The sequence below is a fragment of the Saccostrea echinata genome, unplaced genomic scaffold (assembly GCF_033153115.1).
Source record: "Saccostrea echinata isolate AGI-Se365-2 ecotype Australia unplaced genomic scaffold, CSIRO_AGI_Sech_v1 ptg000025l, whole genome shotgun sequence".
Classification (NCBI taxonomy): domain Eukaryota; kingdom Metazoa; phylum Mollusca; class Bivalvia; order Ostreida; family Ostreidae; genus Saccostrea; species Saccostrea echinata.
Window position 1 is genome coordinate 19027923 of NW_026889774.1, and position 21453 is coordinate 19049375.

The window sequence follows — 21453 nt, forward strand, 5'->3', positions numbered from 1 at the left end:
AGAGATTCCACTACATGTATTCTATATACACTGTACGTCTGTTTATGGGTTTTGATAAGTTTGCAGAGATTCTGGACTGGTTGATTTTCGTTTTTTGTTATTGTTTTCCATTAGTTTTAAAGTATGCATTTTAAAACAGTTCAGTGTAAAGAGGATTTTTAAGCAATCGTGCAATGGAGAGATATGCGCAAACTGGAAATTAATATGCATATGCGAACATGTATAAACATATTTATGACTAATGTATAACATCAGCAAACGCAATTCTTCTCAGTGTTTTTTTTTCGTACGTAAAGGATAGCATGCAGCTTCTAATAATATAATGCACATTTGAATTCAATGTTTTTTCTAGCGATATTTGGATGTGAATATAATTATGATAATATGCATAGAGCAATGCTTCAATAATTATTCAAAGATGATTTCTTTCTTAAAAATTACACACACACACACACACACACACACACACACACACACACACATATATATATATATATATATATATATATATATATATATATATATATATATATATATATATATAATCATCATCATCATCAATTTGAGATATCTAGGGGAAAATATTCATTCTCTTTGACACGCTCCCACTGGAAAATAAAAATATGAAAGGTACCCAAATAAAGCAACAGGGTTGGGAAGCATGTTTTGTTTGACATCTCTCTAGGTTTTCTTGTACCCAAAACAGGGTTCCACAACTTCCGGTGATGTAATAAGATTATGTTGTATAAAAAACTACGACTTCATCTTTGTTCTTTAGACAGGCGAAGTGGCGAAGTAATACAGACGAAGCAATACAAAATGTAAGTTTTAGATAAGGCATTTCAAATCACTCGATTACTTTATTGTTATTTATTTATTATTATTTTATTTATTCATTTATGATGATTATTATTATACAATTTTAATTTGGGAAAGGGAGGATTTGTCGATATCTTTTTATGAGTATGTCATTTTTTTTTATCTACCCTCCCACAAAAACAGAACAAAACAAAATAAAGCAAATAACAAACAAATAAACCATGCAAACAATACAAAACAAAACACACAAAATCTGCGCTTGTAATGGTTTTATGATAACCTGTTGGTTTTTTGAACATGACGATCCAAAGTAAATTAATATATTGTATGATATACAGAAGAGCACTAAACGCAAAATAATTTTTGATGCTGACGAGAATCCACTTTTTACAATTTTCTTATTTTTTTTTTTTTAAATTATTTATTTATATTTGGATGGCTGGACTACGCAGACTAGATGTTATAGGTTGGAATTCTTTAAGATACTTTTTCTTTGTTTTTGTTTTTTTCATTTTTCAAAGTTATTCATTCTTTTATTTCCTTTGCTGAAGTTGACTAGATGTCACAGTTTGGAATCCTGGGGACCGACTGGAAGTGTCCTCCCTATTTTTTTCCCAGTCTGACAGAATGGATCACGATGTTGCATATGAGTACTGTAGATTATAACCAAATAAATAAATAATGAAATTGTGGAACATAAAAATTGCCTTGAATCGCTTGTTAGCATCAATAGGCCTCTTACATGCAAGTAAATTGCGAGCTCAAAAACATGCTTCGAGGAGAATGGCAACAGGGAGTATACTGGAAGACGATCTTCCGATTTTAACTGATTTTTAGTCGAATTGTTCTTGATAAATATTTCCAAGTTTACATGTACATAGAATGCAGGTAGGCGCAGCTTGACCGTAGGGCTTATCAGGTTGTGGTTAAAATCCAAGTACTTGCATAAATTAACAAGCTGTATGCCATAGGCTGCTGTACCGGGCCAGTAGAAATGTGTGACATGCTTCACTCGTGTTTCCTTCTCTAACCTGCACATTTATTATATCCTGCGGGTAAAACAAATTTAGGTACTGTAGTCATAAGAGCTTAGAAACTGCCATCCATTTAAACTAGTTGATAAAGAATACGCAATTATTTAATCTTAGCAAACTGGATAAGCACTCAAGGCAAGATGGAGGAATTGAACTTTAAAGTTTCTACCTGGATTACGGGGGTGATCGACACTCTTTGATCCCACTGTATTATCTGTGTGCCAACACTTTTATGTGACACAATAACTTACTCCTCCAGGATCCCAATGAAAAGAATTTTTTTTTTTTGAAATGTCAATAAAGGTGTAAATATTAAGTTCATCTATTTCATTTTCAACATATATAGGGTATTTTACGAGGACAAACAATATTGATGAACAGAAATCATTCGTTCTTACTTAAATTGCGGAAAATACTTGTATATGTAAAATTATGAGTTAAATGAATTTATTTTGGCATAAAAAAATATTAGGAATGCCTTAATTGATAACAGATTGTGAAATGCAGTGAAGATTTTAATTCATCCTATGTTTTATTCAAGGGTAGATCATTCTAATTGCATGAATGCATAAAAATGCCACAGAATTGGAACACCGTAGTGTGCAGTGTATCGTCTAGTATCGAAGAATTCGTAGGTTAATATTAAAGGAATTGTACACTTTCTCGAAGAAATATTAAGGTCCTTCATTTAACTGAACTAAAATCATCGAATTATTTTGGAACTGAGATCGAAGGCAGGTGGCAAAGAGATTCGTGTCTCTAATATCTGTCCACTGCTATAGTCTTGGCCCTAAGAATGATGAGTTTCTAAGTCTTAGTATTATGAAAAGCAAAGGTTCAAATCAGCCCAGGTCAATATTTAGGTCAAAGTTCACAATGTTATTTAGATGTTGACTCCAGGGAGACTGGTGTTCCTGGGCCTTATCCTGCTATTAGGTGTCTGTTACGGTCAGCCTCCACAGTCTGATGCTGGTACTGGAGTCATAGCAGTTGGAGCAGCTGGTCTTCTTGGTCTTGCAGGTAAATCCATTTATTATACTTCTTCAGACAAAGTGCTTTGTTACAACGCAAAATGTAATAACGACGCAAAATGTAATAAACTGAGATTATTACATTTTGCGCTGAGATCAACGGTGAATGTAATAGGCAAAATGTAATGACAATCTTTTTGGTTTATAACATTTTGCGCTATTGCATGTTGTGTCGAGGTTAAGGCAAAATTACACTCTGGATTTAGAATTTGGGCATTATTTAAGACTTTTTTAAAATCACATTTCCTGATATTTCAAAAATCTTTAAATACTATATGGTATTGAAAAATATGAATACATGTAAATTCACATTTTGAGTCTCAGGAATATAGGAATATTTGAATATAAATAGTTTCTATATAAATGCATCCATTATTTAGTGGAGTTAATAAGCTTTCATTACTTTGTGCGATATTTTATTATGCATTAGCTTCGACGCAAAATGTAATAACGTAAAATGTAATAATCCAAAAAAGTGTGTTTTTGCATTTTGCGTTTTTTCCATTTTGCGTTGAACTCGACGCAAAATGTAATATGCAAAATGTGATAATTCATAAAGTGTGTTATTACATTTAGCGTTATTACATTTTTGCGTTGATCTCGACGCAAAATGTAATAACGCAAAATGTAATGATCTTAGCTTATTACATTTTGTGTCGTTATTACATTTTATGTACATTTCAAAATGTAATAACGTAAAATGTAATCATCCATAAAGTGTCTTTTTACATTTTGCATTGAACTCGACGCAAAATGTAATAATTTAAAGAGTGTGTTATTTCATTTAGCGTTTTTACATTTTTGCGTTGATCTCGATGAAAAAATGTAATGATCTCGGTTTATTTACTTTACAAACTATAGATTTATTTAGTTATCACCGGAAAACTCCTAGCAAATGCTTTACTCTATATTTTTATAGCTATTTCCGCTTCGGACCACAGTGTTAGTCACATACATTTGTTAAGAATTTTTTGACGAGGTCAAGATCTCTGAGAGAGAGAGAGAGAGAGAGAGAGAACCAAGAGACTTAAAAAAGTTCCTAGAAAAAGTTGCAGAATGATACATATATCCCTGTCCTTTGATATTCTTTAAAGAGTTTATCCATTTTTGCAACTCCAATGTTTAGAAATAGAACCAATACACTTTCAGCATCTAATGCAGTGTTAGCTGCTCAAAATCAAATTCTGCGGAGGAATTGTAATAAAGATTGTGTGGACGAAAAAGACGATTGTGAGGAAAAACTGAAAAAATGTGAAGAGGAGAAGAAGAAACTCCAGCAGGATTTAGACGGTACTATTTTTTCTAATCTTAAATATTGTGTTCAATGGAAAAATTCATCAGTCAATTGATGGTGATAAAGGGGAATCTTATAGTGTGGGTATATCGCACAGTAATGTACAGAAATCTTAAGCGCGATGGGTGTCAAATTGTAAATTTTGAATTTATCGCGTGGCAGTTAATACAAAATTTACAAAATTGTCATGTAAAATCTGTATTTACCACCGTCCGCTAATTTCAAAATTTACATGACAGGGGGTTGAAACGTTATGATCGTGAACACACTGTGCTGGGGGTTGGAAAAAAGGGTTCGGATGGCTGGTATAGTCGAGGAAATTAGAACGAGATTGACGGTCGCGAGGATGAATGCAGGCACAGGGGGTCGGGTAATGGGAGCGAGGGATTTGTTATCATGTTGAGCTGAAGAACAAGATTCTTGAATAGGGGTCAGAGACAAATATGAAAGGATTCTTTGCACATATTGTAATTTTAAACTAGAGGTACTGTGAGCACAGATCTCACAAAATGATACCCTTGTCTCCCATATGTTTATAATGGCAAAGGCCATGTTTTGCTATGGGAGACCCGAAAAAGTGTCCAATCAAAAGTGAAATAGGAGGTGCACAATGGCACTATGTAACAAAAATTCTGTGAGAATCTTATTAAATTTTATTCAGTGGTATATGAGGAGTTGCGGATAAGAGATGTGTATCCCAAAGCATAACGGACGGACGGACGTACATACAGACTGACGGACACCCCCATCACTATACACCCCTCCCCCGCTTTTCAAGCGGGAAGTATAAAAATTGAAGATATTCTAACATATATTGTAAAGATTTTGTAAAACTGTCTACTTAATATTGTGATGATCAGAGATTTAGTGATTAGGAACTCTCTAGTAGGGAGAAGATAACATTTAGTCAATAGCCAATGAAATTAGAAAAGTATAAAACTGATTTCTTCTTAGTCAGCAGGATAATCGGTAGGACAGTTGTGGTAGAGAACTAAAACTGCAGAAAAGAACTTAGGATAAGGAGAGACGGGGTTTAGACGTGACTGAACGACTAATATTTAAGTTAACTTTTAATTAAAGTGAGCCATCAGTTGAGACATAATTGAGACAACTAAATAGAGATACACTACGACCGTTATAAATAGAGCTAAATATTACCCTGTCCCATTATTTTTGTAAATAAGTCCTCTTTGTTAGGTTCTCAAAATGAAAAAGGGTGAAGATAACGAGAGTGATCGATCTATTAAAAACTTCAAACAATACAAATCTGTGAACAGGGCATAAGCACGGACCCCTGAAAATTCCAGAGGTAAGATCAGGTGCCTAGGAGGAGTAAGCATCCCTTGTTGACCGGTCACACCCGCCGTAGACAGAACATTCCGTAGTCAAAGGATGACTACATTCAACACTGAGTAGGTAGACGAAACTTTCCATAGTTAATTCAGTATAAAAACAAAGGTCTAACAAGTCAACCAAAATACGACCCAATGATATATTATTAATATTTGCTTATAAGGTCACTATAACGAGCATAGAATTTACGAAATGCTGACTTTAAACGAGGCTATTGAGATTTTTTTATGCCCCTGGATCGAAAGATCCTGGGGGTATATTGTTTTTGTCCTGTCTGTTTGTCTGTTGTCAACTTTAACCTTGCCCATAACTTTTGATTGGTTGGAGCTATGACTTTCATATTTCACATGTGTATTCCTTGTGACAAGACCTTTCCTTGGGTACCATCATTTTTGACCTTGACCTTGGAGTTTGACCCACTTTTGCAAAATTTTTTGAGACTTTAACCTTGGCCATAACTTCTGAACAGTTGGTGCTTGGGGTTTCAAACTTCACATGTGTATTCTTTGTGACAAGGCCTTCCTTTGGATACCAACATTTTTGACCTTTTGACCTTGGAGTTTGACCTACTTTTGAAAAACTTTAACCTTTGCCATAACTTCTGAACAGTTGGTGCTTGGGGTTTCATACTTTACATATGTAATCCTTGTGACAAGACCTTCCTTTGGATACCAACAACTTTGACGCTTTGACCTTGACCTAGGAGTTTGACTTACTTTTGAAAAAAACATTCACCTTGGCCATAACTTTTGAATGGTTGGTGCTAGGGCTTTCATACTTCACATATGTAAACCTTGTGACCAGACCTTCCTTTGGATACCAACAACTTTGACCTTGACCTTGACATTTTACTTACTTTTAAAAAACTTTAACCTTCGCCATACCTTTTGAACAGTTGCAGCTAGGGCTTTCAAATTTCACAGGTATATTCCTCGAGACAAGACCTTTCTTTGGGTACCAACATTTTTTATCTTTTGGCCTGGATTTTGACTTGCATTTGAGAAATTTTAACCTTCGCCATAAGCTACCATACGGGGGCATCAGTGTTTCTCAAACACATCTTGTTTTTTTTTTTTTTTTTTTTTTGTAAATATTATTGATTATTTTTATAATATCCGCTCGGTCACACGTCAATATAGTCTCAGTAAGCACACAACCTACTGGTATTATCCTGTGTTGACAACGACTCGCTGAAAGTTTAATTCAATAATAGAATTTACATCTAATGGAAAGTTTCAAGTTATAAAAATGTGATAATTCATTTAATAACACATCAAAGGGAGTGATTTCTAAATTTAAAAAAAAATGAGAGAAAGGTTTTCAAAATCTCTACACATAATTGTGAAAATTTGTGTAGGCAATATCCACACTCTCTGAATGTATTTATGTAATGATATGGCAGACGCACACTAATTCTTAAAAAAGTCAATCTCTATAAGGAAAAGGGCTGATGAGATTAGAATATATATAGACATTTTAAAATGTGTAAATATAAGAAATATTATGTATATATTTCATTTCGTATTCATATGGATAATAAACAACACAAGAATAAGAACATATGATAATTCTTTCACAAGTTACTTTGCGATTTATGCAAAGAAGTAGCTCCCATGCAGATTAATTATAAAACACCAATCAATAATTTTCGCACATTAACATTTCTTGCAGATCGGGAAAGTGAATTAGAAGAGGCAAAGAAAACAATTGCAAACCAGAATTCGACCATACAAGGTAATTTAAATAATTAACCTATAAAAGTCTTCCCTGATTAGTATATTTTTAGAATTGTGAAGCATTTCCATGAAGTAGTGACTATTTTATTCTAAGCAGAGGGCTTAAAAAAGGGAGGGGTAGTCTTAGTCCTACAATTTTCAATTGTTCTATAAATGATCTCCACCAGATCTTTGAAGAATCATGTCATCCTTTAATACTCAAAGATTAAAAAATATTCAGCCTACGCCTTGCTGAGATTTTAAATAACATTGTCAACCTTCAAAACGCAATGTCAGACTTGGGGCGAATTACACTGTAAAGTAATGCATTACATTACCATTACTCCGATTTCTTAAGTAAAGCATTAAATTACCATTAATTTAGTAAAGTAATGCATTACTTTTTCGGTTTTCAAATAAAGAAATACAAAATTTCTGCAACTACCTGTATATTATTCATTAACACCCCCACTACATGTACTTTGAAATTAAATTGATGAATGTTGATTCAAACTTCATTATCAAGTACTTGTATTCATTACCCTGTAAATGACAATTTTTTTTTAATACAAAAGATTTTTTTTTTATTCAATTACCAAAAATACCATGTGCAGTATACCTGATTAGTATATATAACTTACTAAATTATATTAAAATATATATAGTAAATAAGTTATTGCAATAAAATTTCTCTGATATAATCCATTCATTGGTGGAGTACATGACGTATTTATTAGTTGCATTGTGGATTTCAAGAAATTACTTATTTCCGGTTAAGTTATACAGCAAATTACGCATAAATTTTAATATGTACATATACTAATATGTTGCCTTTTTTTTCTCTGGAGGCCAGTGATTTGTATACAAACTTTTTTCAGGTTTAAATCAACAAGTTGTAGGTAAGTTTTATGTTTTTAAATATAAATGAACAGTTTTGTATATATATTTTTCTAAGTAATTTGTTGAGAGGGCGATTCGTGTTTTAAGAACTTACACCCAATCCCATGGTATATATTTATTGAATGTATTTATTACAATAAAATATGTTCAAATCAATTTTTAAAACCCAACACATTCCTGCTTTGTTACGTTGGTTTTATTTTTATGTCACCTGAGTCACTTACTGTCTGCTCTGTTCGTTCTTCGAAGTCCTTCGTAAATAAAAGTATCAATTAGAGATCGGACTCAAGATGTAAGTCTACATCATAACGCATTAATTTAAGCAACAAAGAGTAATCATCTGGGGGAAGAACAATCCACACGGAGCTCCTCGGGTGGCTTGTGCCTCGCACACTAACCTCGGATGTGAACGATGTTCTAATACAATCATATGATCCAATCCGAAATTCCTCAAAATTTTCATTTGAAACCTGAGTTACTTTGTGGCACGCCCAACAAAATGTTTCTGCTTTCAGAGACTGCTTACAGAAGGTTGTAATCAAAACTCATTCAAGGAAAGAATTAAACAAGGTAGGAGACTATTTTGGTGAACTTTATGCAGTGTGAAATATGAAAAGACTAAAAAAGCAGTGGAAAAATGCATCGATTTGATGCATATTCCTCCACCAATCACATCCGAGGTTTGTATGGAGCATAGCGGAGTCGGCCAAGGATTGCCACTGGGGTGGCAGGGGATAGTTTTGAATAAAGTATCGTAATTTTTTTTTTTTAAAGGAAATGTTTGGGTGCATATTTTTGGTGTTTTTTTTTATCAAGGATAATTCATTGATGCATTTGGAGGGCAGTGGTACGCTTTATTCTCTTCAGGGAAGTTGACAGACTTTAAGGGTCATCTACTTCTCTTCGTTAATCAACTGTCAGTTTTGATTCTTGAAAATAGATTAACACCGAGTTAATGTTGGTTTTCTTGTAATAAATGTGTGTATTATGTTGTAGATATAATATGTCTTTTACGTAAATTCATGTCTTTTACGTAAATTCATATCTTTTACGTAAATTCAAACACATTTTAGACGACTTGTCAGTTGAAGTGCAGGCCTTCACTGGTTTGACATTTACACGTTTTCCAGAATCAAAACATGAACTTCAAGGTTTGCGAAGGGAATAGGATGAAGGCTAAAGTCTGTCCAAGGGACTGAGTCCACCAAAAACCATCAATCTTTAGAGTAACTCAGACGCTAGGATCATGATGCAAACTTAAGTCAGAATTTGTTCATTGTCTTAGTTTTATGATAGAAAACAAATAAATGTCAATGTTTAAATGTTATTAAAAAGTATTTCCCTATCATGTTATTTTTAAAATTCAAGTGTCCGTTCGATTCATAATTGATATTCAATGAATAACTGAAATACTGACTCAAGTCTAAGACTGCTTCAAGATCCTTGGGCCAAGATGAACCTAGCCTAGCCTTCAGTTGCGGACGACGTACGTGAGATCATTGTCGTCTTTAAAAGGACATAAGATCAAGCAGGCCAGATAAAGATTTTAATAGCGATTCTCTGTAACCACTTAAACTTCTTTGGCACGCATGGTCACCGATTTTGATGAAACTTTGCCCATTATTACAACTTGACACCAGAAACATATATCAAATAAAATTTCGTTGCTATGTGTCTTGGTTGCCATGGTAACAGCCAGAAAAGTTGAAAAAATTGAGATTTTCAGCTACTTTAAATCTTTATTAAGCCTTAATAAAGACTAAGAAAAACAAACAAACCATTCTCCCAAAAACATGACACCTTGTTGCCACTTATGCTATAAAGAAACTATTTAGAATTTATCTCTAAGTAAGTGGTAACCATGGGTACATTTGGAATACATTTTAGATGCTGAAAAATGCTGAAAAACGCTCTATAGTCACAAATGATAGATGTTACATGATCAAACTCAATCAACAACGTTAGAAAAACAATGAAAAATATTTGACCTCATGTAATTAGGTATTGGCAATATTATTCTAAAAATAACTTTCATGGTTGCCATGGTAACACAGTGTCACCATGCAAAATCTGTTGCTATGATTGGGTTAACGCTACTATCGTGAGGAAAAACAATAAAATTCACGACTGGCACATATGCATCTTTAGGACCTTGCAACACCGACAACATAAGAAAAATTGAGATTAATTGTTACTTTGCAGTGTAACCATGGAAACAACGTACTAGTTGTTTAAAGTGATATTTTTTTGCTGCTTTAGGAATTTACTAACCTTTTAATCGAGAAAAATATTATTTGAATCACCTTGAATAATACATATCTCGTAGAACTAAAGTTGAATATCATATATTGATAAAGGTTGTTGAAAAATACAACACTGTTGCTATGGTTACCAAGAAGAGAAAATGTCCGATTTTGTTAATTTTTTGTCAATATTAGACCCTATGTGCCAGCTTTTTGCATCCAGTTAGAGATTGGGTGATAGTCAAAATTGAAAGTCAGGTTAGTTGTTCACATATATCAATCATTAAAGTTTTGGGAATCTACTTACAACGGTACGTATCCAAGGAAACAGAGTATTTTTCAGATTTTTATGCATGTTTTTTCGCCTTATTTCCATAGCAACGCACTATTTAAAGAATTGAAATTGAATTTTTTGAAATGTGAAAATTAGGGTCACACCAAGGCCTTTAAAAATTGATCATCAGTTATATAGAAATATGCTTTTTAAAAAGATAGGATAAGATTAATACACTAAGAGAGTAAATTTAAAATCCCTTCGTGGTATTAAAACCATGGCAACCATTGCCAACCTATAAGAAATATCATATTTTGTCCTTGGTATATGTTACAGTGATCTCTTCTCTATTATTTGATTGCATTTCAACCTATAATTGTTTTTATTCTTAAGTGTATGACTTTATAAAATTAAATAAACAAAATTATTACTTTTGAATACTTTGTTTCCATGGTAACGTATGTTAGAGATGATTTACCAAACATGTTTATCATGCATTCAAGACACCAGGCCTTCAACTTTCAGAAACAGTCATTGCCACTTGTTTGCTTTGCTGCAAACGTTAACTGTGGGACTCTGAAGATGTTGAAAAATGCCATTTTTCAAACTTAAGGACATGTTGCTATGGTAACCATGACACGTAGCAACCAATTTTTGCCTGATTTGAGTTTACGGTATCAAAGACTTTTATCATAGAGAGTTTGGAGAAATTCTGAGACTATGCGTGCCACAGCTCCTATATAAAAGTTCAAGTCATTACAGAGAATGGCTCTTAATTATGCCATATAGAGATCTGTTGAACTTAAAGCATTTACAAAGCAGAAAGTCGTCTTATTGAGAATTTCAAAAGCATAGATCAAGTGTCGGGTCAAGGAAGAGACAACGACAGTTGGTTATCAGAGAAGATGAACATAGATGCCGATGGATTAACTGTCGAGCTATACGGTAAAAGGTATATCGACCTTGTGTTAAATGGAACAACTTGGGGGGGGGGGGGTATTTTTAGATTAAATTCTTGCATGGTTTAGACTCTCTCGTTAAGCATGAGGCTATTACAAACGTGTACACACAAGGTGGCGATCTTGGGATAGACCATCCTCGAGATAAGCAGTTGGAGGGCAATGCACAAGAGTACAAGATTTCAACAGAATAGTTGTATCTTCCAGATCCGAATTATATGACCCAGGGTGAGATTTGTGCAGGGTCTGATGGATAATTCCTTTTGAAGATCGGGCTCGTGAAACCATCCGAAAAATCCTAAAATCGGATTCTGCTATGCTAGCAAGAATTTTGCAGTAAAGAGGCATTACCACTCCGCATTTTGAACCTGTCATCTACTAACAAGGTTGTACAGCCAGAAATCGTAGTCAGTAAATTGTCTCCAGTAAAGGAGGTGCTAGCAAAATCATGCCTCAACAGTGATGCAAAGTAATACCACTGTCACCACTAAAGACGTTTATAACCTTCCCTGTATCGACAAATGGCTGAATCTGTTGAAGAGAGCCGGGTGGTTTAGTAATCTCCACTTGAATCCTGGATGTTGGTAGGTTGAGGTAAACCAGAACGGTAAGATTAAGATGGTTCTCGCAACCCGGCATGGTTTGAATGAGCTCAAAGTGATGCCGTTCTGGCTCTGCAATGTCCAGTACGCGGTATTCGACAATCTTATGTACTACAGTGACAGATATGTTTCATCTATTTATACATTTTTGTAAAATTTGAAGAAATGTTACACAGGAAATGCACCTTGTTTGCAAATCAACTAAATACAGATATGGAGAAAGTTTCGGCCGTGAGGCAATAACAGGTCCAATGAACAAGACACCTGTACGGTTCCTCCCTGGGCATTGCGGGTACTAGAGAAAATTCGTGGTGAACTTTAATTGATTGAGCTTGACTGTTGCAAAAACTTACAGAGGCATTACTTTCAAATCTACAGATGAATGCCAAATAATGTTCATTGTTCTGAAAACTAAGTTAACATCAACACCTATCCTTACTCTTTCAGTGGTTAGAGCGTATACTGAAGAGGCGCGGAGTGAGGTTTTACGTCGCGGTACGTTCGAATCCCACTGCGGGACGTAGAGACTGGTCCTTCGGATGAGACCGTATAAACCGAGATCCCGTGTCGTAGTAGGTGATGGACGAAAATGATCCCTTATTGCTCAGTGGCCCTGAGTGCCGAGTATAGGTCTAAATTTTGCAGCCCCCCACGGGCAATGTGGAGTCTCAATATGAGAGAAAAATTCTCGAAAAGGACGTTAAAACAAACAAATACTCTAAACAATCTATCCTAGAACCCGTTGCAAGTCAAAATGCAATTGATACAGCCTTATTTCAGATTCAGTATATAAAGGAAATGGTAGTCTCTTTGACCAGGGAAGTTCTTAACAAGTCTGAGAAAAGGTACTCTTTAACATGAAGGTGCTCCTGGCAGTAGTGACATTTAAAAAGCACTTTAGGCATTTCTTGTATGGATGCAAGTTTTTGTTCAGAGCAGATCACAGTTCCCTTGCAACGGTTGCTGAGGTTTAAAGATGGCAAGAGGTGATATCGCCTACGATATGGAGATTTGGCATCGAACTTAGAGACTGCATGGATATGCAGATGGGCTAAGTAGACTACCATGCGTCGAATGTAGATATTTCGATGATTGGGAGCAAACAAATGTGACTGAGCAAGATGCAAGGGCATTACAGGATGAGATTATGGACATGGGTATTATTGAATCGAAAGACTTTGTATAGATACAGGATGGAAGTCGGGATATAACACTCGTAAAGATTAAATGGATAATAGTAAGCATCCCGACTACAGTGAGGTTACTGCTGTATGTTATATGGTCAAGTCATTGTGGGAAAGATGGGCTTTGAAGGATATATTGCTGTGTCGTATTTGGGAGCTTGAGGAAAGCAACAAAACGACATACTAGACTCTCGTAGAGAAGATTTACAGCTGGTGCATGACTCCAAGACATCTGGTCATCTGGGGGTGGCCAAAACCCTAAACAAGATCAGACAAAATGACTAATAGCCTGGGTTGCAAATAGATGTAAGAAGTTATATGTTGCTCGATGAATCATATGTGCTAGGAGAAAAGTTCCAATTCAGACAAAAAGAGGTCTTAGCAGCCGTTGCAAGTTGGTGACGAACTGGAGAGGATAACAACCGATATTCTTTGGAAACTCCAAGTCACCGATTAGGTGAAATTTATACAAAATGGTGGTATAAAATTACTTCATCAAATGGACAGAGGCCTTCCCGAAGCCAAATTTGGATCCTCAAATAGTATTGATAAACTTATATTCATTGAATGTTTTGAAAGTAAAAATCAAGAACGTTTGAGTGTTATTTTTCAATATAGTCTCCCTTTACTTGAATATACTTGTTCCAGCTTCCTAATATCATCCCTAACGACGTTTTCCTCCTGGTCATCCAACTATCTATTTACAAAATCTATGACTTCGCCGCTGGCAAAATTTCTTCCACGAAGTTTAGATTGGAGATTAAAGTCTGATAATGCAAGATCTGATGAGTAGTATGAGTGTTGGAGGATTTTAAAGCCGCAATCGGCTGCTGCAGCAACAGCTAGTTCTGATGTATGGACAGGTGCCTTGTCCTGAAGCAGAAACACATCAGCTTGTAATTTTTCCCTCTGTTTTTCCTTGACATCCTCCTTTAATTGTTGCAGTTCTGAAACGTAGTACTGCCCACTGATGGTGTGTCCTAGCTGCAAATAGTCATCATTATTATACCCTTTCAGTCCCAGAATACTGAGACCATTATCTTCCCTTCTGATGCCAATTGCTTAAACTTTTTTGATAAGGATGAACCAACATGTTTCTATTTCTTGCTTTGAGACCTTGGCTCTGCGTCAAAAAAAAAAAAAAAAAATGCTGAACCCAGGTTTCGTCCTGGGTCACAATCCTTTTAAGAACATTTTCTGGAGTTCTGTGATAGCGGCTTAGAAGCTCTCTGGAAATATTAAGTCTGATGAACTGAGCATTCCGGACACCCATCTTTTAGTAAGCTTATTTATATCAGATAATATTGAATGAATTGACACATTACTAATCGTAAGGGTATAAGCAATATACTGATTGATCACTGGTCTGTCGCTCTTCACCATCCGATGGACAGCCTCCACTTGAGTTTCAGATGTGGCATCTCTAGGGCAACCGGAACTTGGATCATCATCAATGCTGATTCTACCACTATTAAACACAGCAATCCATTTATGCAGTGGAATACGAAACTGAACTGATGAGAAAAATACAGGGATGTTTTTTTTATCTACACTCGTAAATGTATACCAATTCTGCATAAACGTGTATTGTCAAAGAGAAAAAAAATTATGGTTCTAGTTTTTAGGGCCTTCAGATGTGGGACCAAAACCATTGATTGAAATTCATACAATCTTTTAAAAAATCCCTTTTTTTTTTTACATCTAGCAAGAAAACTTTTGACATGAATATAATAACTATCTACCAAAACTTTTGAAACTCTTGGCACTTGGGTCTATGATTCGGGCCTAAGGTGCATAAGACTATGTTGAAACTTACTTGAGCCCATGGACATTTAGCATGCATAAGGTTTGCATGTTTTTAATAAGTTATAAGTCAGTCCGCTACCAAACTATTTACAATTCACATGTAATTTGCTTATAAAATGTGTAGAAAGCTACGGCATTCAAAACACCATAACACCAATAGGGGGTCAAAAGGTTAAAGTGTGCGTTTTATTTTGACGTCACAAACGTTGAAACGCCGTGGAAGTGCAACGTCATAAGCGAAAATCAATATTCACGCTCACAATGAACAGAAGCTGTTGCAATGGCTCTTCTATTAATTGTAACTTCCCCGAAGGATAATACAGGGATTTTGAAATATAATCACATTTACAGTCAAGACAAGGAGTTAAAAACTGTAAATATAAGCATTAAATCCTTAATTTTTAAAAGATATAGTTTCATTACGCGTTAACGCGCGTTACTCAATTTGTTTGCACACACCGTTGCAGTTATGAGACTATATCTTTCAACAAATAATGATTCAATGCTTAACTTCACCCCACCCAGGGCTCTGTCCCAAGGTGAGGCTAAGTTGGCCATAAATAGAAAAAAGATATAATCTTTTAAATACATTTTTTTTTATTCATGAATATCTAAGCAGGCAAACTGTTTCCATGATCATAAGGAGCAGTTATCCACGTACCAAGGCTTTCTTTTCTTTTTAGCTCACCTGAGCCGAAGGCTCAATTGAGCTTTTTTGATCGAAATTTGTCCGTTGTCTGTCGTTGTCGTTATCGTAAACTTTTCACATTTTCATCTTCTTCTCCAGAACTACTGGGCCAATTTCAATCAAACTTGGCACAAAGTATCCTAGGGTGAAGGGGATTCAAGTTTGTTCAAATGAAGGGTCATGCCCTCCTCCAAGAGGAGATAATTACGAAATAGCAAAAAATTAATGGCATTATTGAAACATCTTCTCCTCAAGAACCAATGGGCCAGGAAAGATGAAACTCATGTGGAATTATTGTCAGGTAGTGTAGATTCAAATTTGTTCAAATCATGACCCCCCGGGGGTAGGGTAGGACACAATGGACGATCAAAGTTTTACATAGTAATATATAGGAAAAATCTTCAAAAATCTTCTTCTCAAGAACAGCAAAGCTATGATTGGTCATATTTATGCGGAAGCATCCTCAGGTGGTGTAGATTCAAGCTTGTATAAATCATGACCCACAGGGGTAGGGTGGGGCCACAATGGACGATCAAAGTTGAACATAGGTGTATATAGGAAAAATCTTCAAAAATCTCAAGAACAGCAAAGCTATGATTAGTCATATTTATGTGGAAGCATCCTCAGGTGGTGTAGTTTCAAGTTTGTTCAAATCATGACCCTCGGGGGTAGAGTTGCGCCACAATGAACGATCAAAGTTTTACATAGGAATATATAGGAAAAATCTTTAAAAATCTTCTCAAGAACAGCAGAGCCACCGTTTGTCATATTTATATGGAAGCATCCTCAGATAGTGTAGATTCAAGTTTGCTCAAATCATGACCTCCAGGTGTAGGGTGGGGCCAAAATGAAAGTTCAAACTTGTAGAGAAAAATGTCACAGTTAGTCAAAAAATTATGTAAGCATCATTAGTAAGTGTAGATTTAATTTTGTTCAAATCATACCCCCACTCCCTTTTAGGGGTAGGTTGGGACCACTTATGTATTTAAGCTTTTCAATACTAAACTGATTTTTTTCTTTTTTCCTAGCCACAGTGCTCAGGTGAGCGATGTGGCCCCTGGGCCTCTTGTTTTAAATTCATGTCCACAGTTTAACAGTTAAAAACAGTAAAAAGCGTACTTTATGCATGGATACAGTAAGCTATAATTTAAATATTATGAAATATGGGGGCTGCGAAGTCGAACCGAAAGGTGGATGTATCATTAATAAAAGTTAAGATGTAGGCCTACCTATCTTAAAAAAACCTTTTCTTCACGAATATGATGGAGATACCCGTTTAGCGTCAACACCAAACTGTGAAGTCCGTGACACACGAGCCCAGATTGGACTGAGTTGGTTATGTGGGAGATTCATGATATTCAGGTGTTAATGCCCTTTGGCCTCTTATCTGAAAATTGAATGTTGGGTGATCGAAGGAGGACAGAATTTAACGAAATCCCAGTATTAGATATTAGAGATTAGAATCCGGATAGGGCCACATAGTTCACTATCGCACCATCGAGGTTTGGGCCGGTAGTATGATGACGCGATAATGCAATGACCATGAAGCGTTGGTGCGATATCGCGATGACGATGGTTCGATAATGCTATGAGGATGAAGCGATGACGCGATTACACGTATTTCTCTAGTGCGTCATAGATTTCAATAATTGACTAAATTTCTAATAACAAAATGGACATTTAGTTTTTATCTTTTTGTTTTCATTATATTATGAGCTGACTGATTTATATACAATTTTATCTTTTTATTTATAGATTTAACAGAAAGATTTAGCGGTAAGTTTTTTAAATAGATAGTTTGGAAGAATTGTCTTCTTATTCACTACTCATCTTGATTTCTTGTGGGAAAAGAAATGTGTGTGTCGTGTTTGGGGCGGGCAAAGGAGGGAGGGCACAAAAAATACTTAATTTGAATGAGAGGAAGCAAGAAATGGAACATCAGAACAGCTGTTACTGCTTTCTGATTATTAAATACCGTAGATGGGGTTTCTATCATGTTCTTTTTTGGCTGATCTGAGTTGTAGTATGTTCGTCATCAAGCTGTTTTGATCTACTTCCATCCCCATATAGCGTAGATATTGTAAAGTCAGGTCGGTCATTGTCCCTTTGGTAAGGGCTTGGCCACAACAGAGGATAAAGTTTTAAATGAATAAGAAATTTTTTTCTAAATATTCTTATTAAGAACAGCTGATTCAAGGTGATTTAGAACAAGAACCAATGGGTCAATTTCAACCAAACTTGCCACAAAGCATCTTGGGTAAGGGGATTTTAATTTGTTCACAGGAAGTGCCACGCCCTCTTTCAAGGGGAAATAATTAAGAATTCATGAATATTTGGTGACATCTTTTAAAAAATCTTATTAAGAATCACTGAGCAAGAAAAGATGAAATTTATGTGAAAGCTTCATTTCATACTCTAGATTCAAGTTTGTTCAAATCATAACCCCCGGGGTAGGGTAAGGCCACAAAAGGGGGTCGAAGTTTTGCATAGGAATATTTAGGAAATGTCTTTAAAAATCTTTTTCTCTAGAACAGCAAAGCCATGATTAGTCATATTATAATAGATGTATCCTCAGGTAGTGTAGATTCAAATGTGATCCAATCATGACCCCTGGGGGTTGGGGGCAGATACAATAGGGGTCCAAAGTTTTACATAGAAATATATAGGAAATATCTTCAAAGATTTTCTTCTCTAGAAGAGCTAATCCATTATTAGTCATATTAATACAGAAGCAACTATAGGTATTGTACCACTTATATTGTTCAAATAATGACCGCCAAGGGGTTAAGGGGGACACAACAGAGGGTCAAAGTCTTACATAAGAATCTTTCGGGATCAAAGTTTTACATAGGACTACATAGGAAAAAAATTCTTCTGCTCAAGAACAGCAAAGACATGTTTAGTAATATTGATATGGAAGCATCCTGAGGTAGTGTAAATTCAATCCCCCCCCCGTAAACTTTTCAATGCTGAACTGATTTCTTTTCCCTAGCCGCTGTGCTCAGGTGAGCTATATGGCACATGGTTCTCTTTTGTCACTTCATATAATATTTTTAAGTATGAACTTTTAAGTTCAGGTTATCTGCAATTTTATTGTCATTTGAAATATTGTTAAATGTTTTCAGTCGCTATTGACGGTATCGGATTTCTTTGCGAAGAAAAGGATACTGCTGAACAAGCGAATTGTCTTAGATGTTCAAGAATTCTAGATAACCAGACAGCTTGTGCGGCTGAATCGTCAGGCATGGCCCCTCTCTGTAGATTTGACCCAACGAAGAGGTTATGTATAAGACAATAATAAGAGATATATACTTCATGTACCCTGGAGGAGATTCATTATTTACCTTTTAAAAAAGGAATAAAGAGAAAGAGATACGTGTTGTTATCATTTGTTAGTTACATTTACATGTAGCCTGAGCCAAAAGCTTAATGAGAGGGGCCACTGTTAATAATCAGTTAAGCACCCTCAGTGTTATGTTGATCAAATCATAACCCTTTGGGCAAGGATCGGGCCACAATATAAGAGACCATGGGTTTAAAATCTGGTCTTACCATAGTTACTAAAAATAGAATAACTTTGAAAGATTTCATAGAATAGTCCATTAATTATTTTGAAATGCTTATCCTCCGACACTTTAGGAATAGGTTGTTATCTAAGAAAACATATCCAGGTACAGAAGGTCATTAAAAGTTTCCTCCGCCTATCATTCAAAAAACTTCATATTGTTTTCTTTTTGTGGAAAGATATATACATCTGGGGAAATCAAAGTAGTGAATGCAGAGTATCAATATATATCTATTTGATTAAATTCAATGATTTCTAGGCAAATGTCAATCATATAAATAGATTTAAGATCTTTTGACCTGGAATAATTTATTTAAATAATAAAATACTTTCTTTGGTTGTTAGTTTGGGAATTAATGTTGCAGCTGTTGCACGTCCTTAGATTTTTCTCAGAAATTTCAGTTAAAACTTAAAACTCAGACTTAAGTCCGAGATTTAACTTAAGTTTTTTTTTCGAGAACTCCAATCCAGATTCAAGTTTGCTTAAATCATCCCCCAGAGTAGGATGGGGCTACACTACATTTATTTTTACATTCCTTAGTTGTTTGTTTTTTTTTAATTTGTTTTGCTTTTGTTTGTTTGTTTTGTTTTATTTTATTTTGGTTTTTTTTTTCAAATTATCCCTAGCAAAAATGAATTATTGTTAGCCATAGTAAACTAAATTCCAAAATAATAGATAATACATGTAATAATAATGATAATAGAAATAATAATAATAACCTACCTTCCCATCTTGAAAAATACAAGTCGGAGACTCGGAGTGCGTCAAACATTTTTTCTTTAATGATGGCCTAATTAATGAAAAAGGTGAAAATAACAAACAGCATCTGAAGGTGACTGACCCAAGATCAATTGGTAATTTTTCATTATAGGGCATTGATCTATAGATTCCTTGGTGTTTCATCCCCCTCGCTTGGGACTGGAATGGGGTGTATGGGTGCGATTGAGGCCCAAATCTGGAAAAGAGAAGCCAAATTCTGAAGGTGCCCCAAAATATTTTTTAGTACACGTGCACTCTAATATGTAGATTACAGGCTATATGTACACATATCTTTGAGCTGTGAGTATATGATACTCTATACACCGATGAAAAATGTATTTTGGACTTTGAGAAAATTGTATAGCGTAAAGGGGTATATATTAAAATTATCTAGTTCATTTTTAACATAGATTGTGCGCCTTTTTTACCCGGGAAAAAACTTCTCAGACAACTATTGATATAAAAAAAAATCGAGTTTGCTTACTCAAAGGGGGAAAATACATGTTTAATAAAGTTTTCAATTACTCTATCATGGTCTTATATAATGTTTAGAATACTTGAATTAATTACAAAATATGTAATACCGTGCAGATTGAAATTCATTCTATTTTATTTCAAATGATGGATCAGTCTAACTACACTTAGTACCCGGAAAATAGTGTGCAATCATGATAAGTCGCAAGAAAAAGGGGCTTACAGAGACGGAATAATAAATTCTTATAATCAGCTGTGAATAGTTGGCACTAATTTGAATGCTAAAAAAAATCTTCTTGTTCCATCAATTTAATTCATGATTTTTATGCCCCCGTATCGAAGATTCGTGGTATATGGTTTTTGCCCTGTCCGTCCGTCTGTCTGTCTGTTTGTCCGCAAAAACTTTAACCTTGCCCATAACTTTTGATCGGTTGGAGCTAAGACTTTCATATTTCACATGTGTATTCCTTGTGACAAGACCTTTCTTTGGGTACCATCATATTTGACCTTTTGACCTTGACCTTAGAGTTTGACCCACTTTTGCAAAATTTTATGAAACTTTAACCTTGGCCATAACTTTTGAACAATCGGTGCTTGGGATTTCAAACTTCACAGGTGTATTTCTTGTGACAAGACCTTCCTTTGGATACCATCCACCGCTTTGACCTTGACCTAGGAGTGTTACTTACTTTTGAAAAACTTTAACGTTGACCATAACTTTTGAACGGTTGGTGCTAGGGCTTTCATACTTC

General features: G+C 35.1%; 1 protein-coding gene across 1 annotated transcript; it reads left to right on the forward strand.

Annotated features, from left to right (window-relative positions):
* The first annotated feature begins 788 nt into the window (after positions 1 to 788).
* Positions 789 to 19277, forward strand: LOC133192679 (uncharacterized). Its single transcript, XM_061328670.1, has 7 exons — positions 789 to 821; positions 2741 to 2873; positions 4034 to 4174; positions 7203 to 7265; positions 8125 to 8145; positions 17658 to 17678; positions 19028 to 19277. Exons 2-7 carry the CDS (start codon positions 2741 to 2743, stop codon positions 19198 to 19200), a joined length of 552 nt encoding a protein of 183 aa, XP_061184654.1. The 5' UTR covers positions 789 to 821; the 3' UTR covers positions 19201 to 19277.
* Positions 19278 to 21453: the final 2176 nt, after the last annotated feature.

Bases quoted from the DNA above. Each gene is read 5' to 3' on its own strand.
- LOC133192679 (XM_061328670.1), top strand. From the start codon at position 2,741: ATGTTGACTCCAGGGAGACTGGTGTTCCTGGGCCTTATCCTGCTATTA. The intron at 2,874-4,033 runs GTAAATCCATTT...ATACACTTTCAG, and splicing joins TGGTCTTCTTGGTCTTGCAG to CATCTAATGCAGTGTTAGCT. The intron at 17,679-19,027 runs GTAAGTTTTTTA...AAATGTTTTCAG, and splicing joins TTTAACAGAAAGATTTAGCG to TCGCTATTGACGGTATCGGA.